Source organism: Notolabrus celidotus, chromosome 15 (genome assembly GCF_009762535.1).
Source record: "Notolabrus celidotus isolate fNotCel1 chromosome 15, fNotCel1.pri, whole genome shotgun sequence".
Lineage (NCBI taxonomy): Eukaryota > Metazoa > Chordata > Actinopteri > Labriformes > Labridae > Notolabrus > Notolabrus celidotus.
Window position 1 is genome coordinate 3,770,546 of NC_048286.1, and position 4,233 is coordinate 3,774,778.

Genomic DNA, 4,233 nt, shown 5'->3' on the forward strand with positions numbered 1-4,233 from the left:
AAGCTTGTGCACTTGCAAACTCACAAACTGGCCTATTTCCTCAAATTCTGGAGTCATTTTAGAGTCCTGTTATGAGGGGTAGAAAGGTGCACTGCAAAAGCTCAAAATCTTACCAAGTGAAATTGTCTCATTTTTAGTCAAAATGTCATCTCCCACTTGATTTAAATCTAAATGTACTTAACAAGCAACATTTGAGCAAGATAGAGAGACTTGTTTTAAGACATCTTAAATATCTTGTTCAGTCAAACAATCTTGAAATGATCTTGTTTTGAGTTGTAATTTAGAAGAAACAAGGTTTATTTTACATTTCAGACATTTTTCAAGCTGAGATCTTATTTGTAGAAGACGGATAATCTTGATTTAAGACAAACACTTTACTTGATTTAAAGGTGCTGTGAGGAACTTTTGTTTTGTATGGATTCTGCCGCCCCCTTGTGGACAGAGTGATACCTCTTATCTCTTGTCCTAAACATGCAAAAGTAGTGTTTTCAACAAAAGCCTCATCCTGTTGTGTTCAACAGTCAACTTTATCAGGCAATGTGATGATTTTCCATGAAAACAGTCCAATAAAGGCTGTTTCTGAAGCGAGATGTCCATCATCTGGTCTGACACCTACCCCCTCAGGGCAGTTTCAGGCATTAAAAATGACAACAGAGAAGGTGTCAGTGTTGCTGCTGATGGACTTGTTTGCTATTGAAGGTCATAAAGAGGCATCAGTATCATTTTCAGTCTGTTTCTCAGCCAGTTCAAAACTCCTCACAGGGCCTTTAAGTAAATGTATTTTATTGGAGAATCTATCAGAAAACAGCTCCATTGATAAAAGAAAGAAAGAAAGAAAGAAAGAAAGAAAGAAAGAAAGAAAGAAAGAAAGAAAGAAAGAAAGAAAGAAAGAAAGAAAGAAAGAAAGACAAGTTGTTTTTTTAAGAGTGGGTTACAGTTTTCAGACACTGTTTCTTCTAAATCAGATAAAATTATACATCCTCAAACTCCATGCACACAATGAAACACCTCCTTTAGAGCATAGCTGGCTTATCCTAAAAAACAACATGACTGAATATTAGTATATCCAGCTCACTATGAGAAGACATTATATCTCAAAATGAGACAATTAAACTTTGTCATCTTATTTCAAGTACAAGATAGTCTTAAACCTAGAGAAGTGCAGCTATAATACAACTCAGATTAAGGTGAATATATCTCTAATGAAGTAGTTGACATGAAGTTTATTAGTGCAGAAATTTTTTTTTGAATGAAAAAATACTAATTGTTATCATTCCTGTCTTATTTTGAGACACTAAGCTTTAAAATACTGGTCAAATATTGCTTAAAATAAGTTTTTCCCTGCTAATTTTAAGATCACAGTTTTCTAAATATTACGTCTTGTTTTAAGAAATCTTACCAAGCAAATTTGCACTTGTTCAATTGGCAGATTTTTTTGCTTTTTACGAGGGGCATTGTTTCCAGTGTGCAGCCCTTTTTGGAAAAGTCTGAAAGACAGACAGAAAGAACAGTACAACTTATCTTATTATAGCATGAAATTAATTTGCAACTTAAAAAAACGGACTTTAAATACAAACACACTTCCTGTTGGAAAGCAGTAAGCAAGTAAAGCACCTTCTTCCAGAGTGTTCCACAGCTCAAGCCCCTCCCTTACAGCCCAGTGATGCGTTTCCCTGCTTCCTCCCCCACTCTGGTATGCAGCTTTAAAGTGGGCTGTCCCTCGTGCTGCAGAGAACCAGCACATTTCACTGAGAGCGGCAAGCCTCACTGGAACAAACATACCAGGAAGCACATTTCGACCCCACTGCAGAGCATTCTGTGCATTAGAAAAGGAACTTATCCACTTGGACCAGGCAATATGTCGCAGAAAAGAGTTCAGCTCGACAGGGAGAAAATTTCTTGTCCAATCTGCTCCTATTTACTGAAGGAACCAGTAACAATTCCATGTGGACACAGCTACTGCATGGGCTGCATTGAAGCCCACTGGGATGAAGAGGAAAAGAGGAAAATACACAGCTGCCCTCAGTGTAAGCAGACCTTCACACCGAGGCCTGTCCTAGAGAAAAGCATGGTATTATCACTTCTAGTGGAGGACCTAAAGAAGACTGGACCAAAAGATGCTCCTGCTGATCACTGCTTTGCTGGACCTGAAGATGTAGCCTGTGACGTCTGCATCGGGAGAAAACGGAAAGCCCACAAATCCTGTCAGCAGTGCTTGGTCTCCTACTGTGAGGAAGACCTTCATGCTCATTATGAGTCCCCTGCTTTCAAGAAACACAAGCTAATGGAGCCTTGCAAGAAGCTCCAGGATAACTTCTGCGCCCGTCACAGTGAGGTGAGGAATATATTCTGCCGTACTGATCAGCTGTCTATCTGTTATCTTTGTGCTGTGGACGAACATAAAGGACACGACACAGTCTCAGCTGAAGAAGAAAGGACTGAGAGGCAGAGAGAGCTCGAGGGGAGTCGACCAATCATCCAGCAGAGAATCCAGGACAACGAGAAGGATGTGAAGCTGCTTCAACAGGAGGTGGAAGCTATCAACGGCTTCGCTGATAAAGCAGTGGAAGAAAGTGAGGAGATGTTTATTGAGCTGATCCGTCTCATGGAGAAAAGACGCTATTTTGTGAGGCAGCAGGTCAGATCCCAGCAGAAAACTGAAGTGAGTCGGGCCAAAGGGCTTCAGGAGAAGCTGGAGCAGGAGATCACTGAGCTGAAGAGGAAAGACGATGAGCGGCAGAAGCTGTCCGACACAGAGGACCACAACCAGTTTCTACAGGACTACCCCTTACTGTCAGTACTCAGTGAAACTACAGACTCATCCTCAATCAGCAACAAGATCTGTCCTCCAAGGTACTTTGAGGATGCGACAAAGGCTGTGTCAGAACTCAGAGATAAACTCCTGGAGGTTCTGAAAGAGAATTGGACAAACGTCTCACAGACAGTGACTGAAGTGGATGTTTTATTGCCACAACCAGAACCAGAGCCCGAGACCAGGGATGAGTTCATAAAATACTCACGTGACATCACACTGGATCCAAACACAGCACACACAAAGCTGTTATTATCTGACGGGAACAGAAAAGCAACATTAATGACACAACATCAGCCTTATTTTGATCACCGAGACAGATTCACAGATTGGAGTCAGGTCCTGAGTAGAGAGAGTCTGACTGGACGTTGTTACTGGGAGGTGGAGTGGAAAGGAAAAGGAGTATACGTCGCGGTCGCATACAAGAATATCAGCAAAGAAGGGATCTCAGGTGAATGTGGATTTGGAAGGAATGACAAGTCTTGGGCGGTACATTGTTACAAAAACATTTGTAACTTTTGGCACAACAATGTTGGTAGTCTTGTCATGTCTCCTCAGTCCTCCAGAGTAGGAGTGTATCTGGATCACAGAGCAGGTATTCTGTCCTTCTACAGCATCTCTGAAACCATGACTCTCCTCCACAGAGTCCAGACCACATTCACTCAGCCTCTGCATGTTGGTCTAAGGTTTTACTGGTATTCTGGATCAACAGCTGAGATTTGTAAACTGAAATAGACAGAAGTCATTTCACAGACAGTAGGATAACTGGTAAATTCCTCTACTTGATTTTTAATTTATTTACTTTTTTATATTCCTGTTTTGTTGCTGAGAGCAGATTGTTGTCAGCTGTCAATCAAACTTTGACATCTTCTGAAGTAACACCCCCTTACGGTGTCTGTTTAGCCACGGAGGCTTTCACTGCTCATGATGTTTTCTGTTCTCCTGAACTGACATTTTTTGGAATGAAAAAATAAAGTAGTTTTTCTTTAAAAGGTGGTTGATTATTTGTAATGATTCTGTTTTATCTTGAAATGTCTGGGACTCAAGATAAAAAGCCCTTTTTTTCCATTGAACACAATCTTTTGTATTTACAAACATAATTGGATAAGCTAAAATGACACGACTATAATATTATTTTAATAAAATGAATGATAATTGATTATACATTTAATTAGAAAATTGTACACTGATACTGCTACCACTAATAAGCTAAGATAGTGCTATATTATTCTGTTATTTCAATATTGATACAGCTTTTGTCTCTGGTATGCTCTATGGACGGTGTCACAGTGCGATGGTTTTATGAATTTATGCACTAATTACGAAAATACATGAAAAAATAGCAGCCTGCAAATTAAATTAGTAATATGCTGGTAATTAGTCAGCCTTTTCTTTAACTGTGAAATAACAGACAGACAGAA

At 39.8% G+C, this 4,233-nt stretch overlaps 1 protein-coding gene across 1 annotated transcript; it reads left to right on the forward strand.

Moving 5' to 3' along the window:
- Positions 1-1,694: 1,694 nt before the first annotated feature.
- On the forward strand, positions 1,695-3,804 carry LOC117826716 (tripartite motif-containing protein 16-like). Its single transcript, XM_034702988.1, has one exon. It carries the CDS (start codon positions 1,859-1,861, stop codon positions 3,545-3,547), a length of 1,689 nt encoding a protein of 562 aa, XP_034558879.1. The 5' UTR covers positions 1,695-1,858; the 3' UTR covers positions 3,548-3,804.
- The last annotated feature ends 429 nt before the right edge of the window (positions 3,805-4,233 follow it).

Coding starts and splice junctions, on each gene's coding strand:
- LOC117826716 (XM_034702988.1), top strand. CDS start 1,859: ATGTCGCAGAAAAGAGTTCAGCTCGACAGGGAGAAAATTTCTTGTCCA.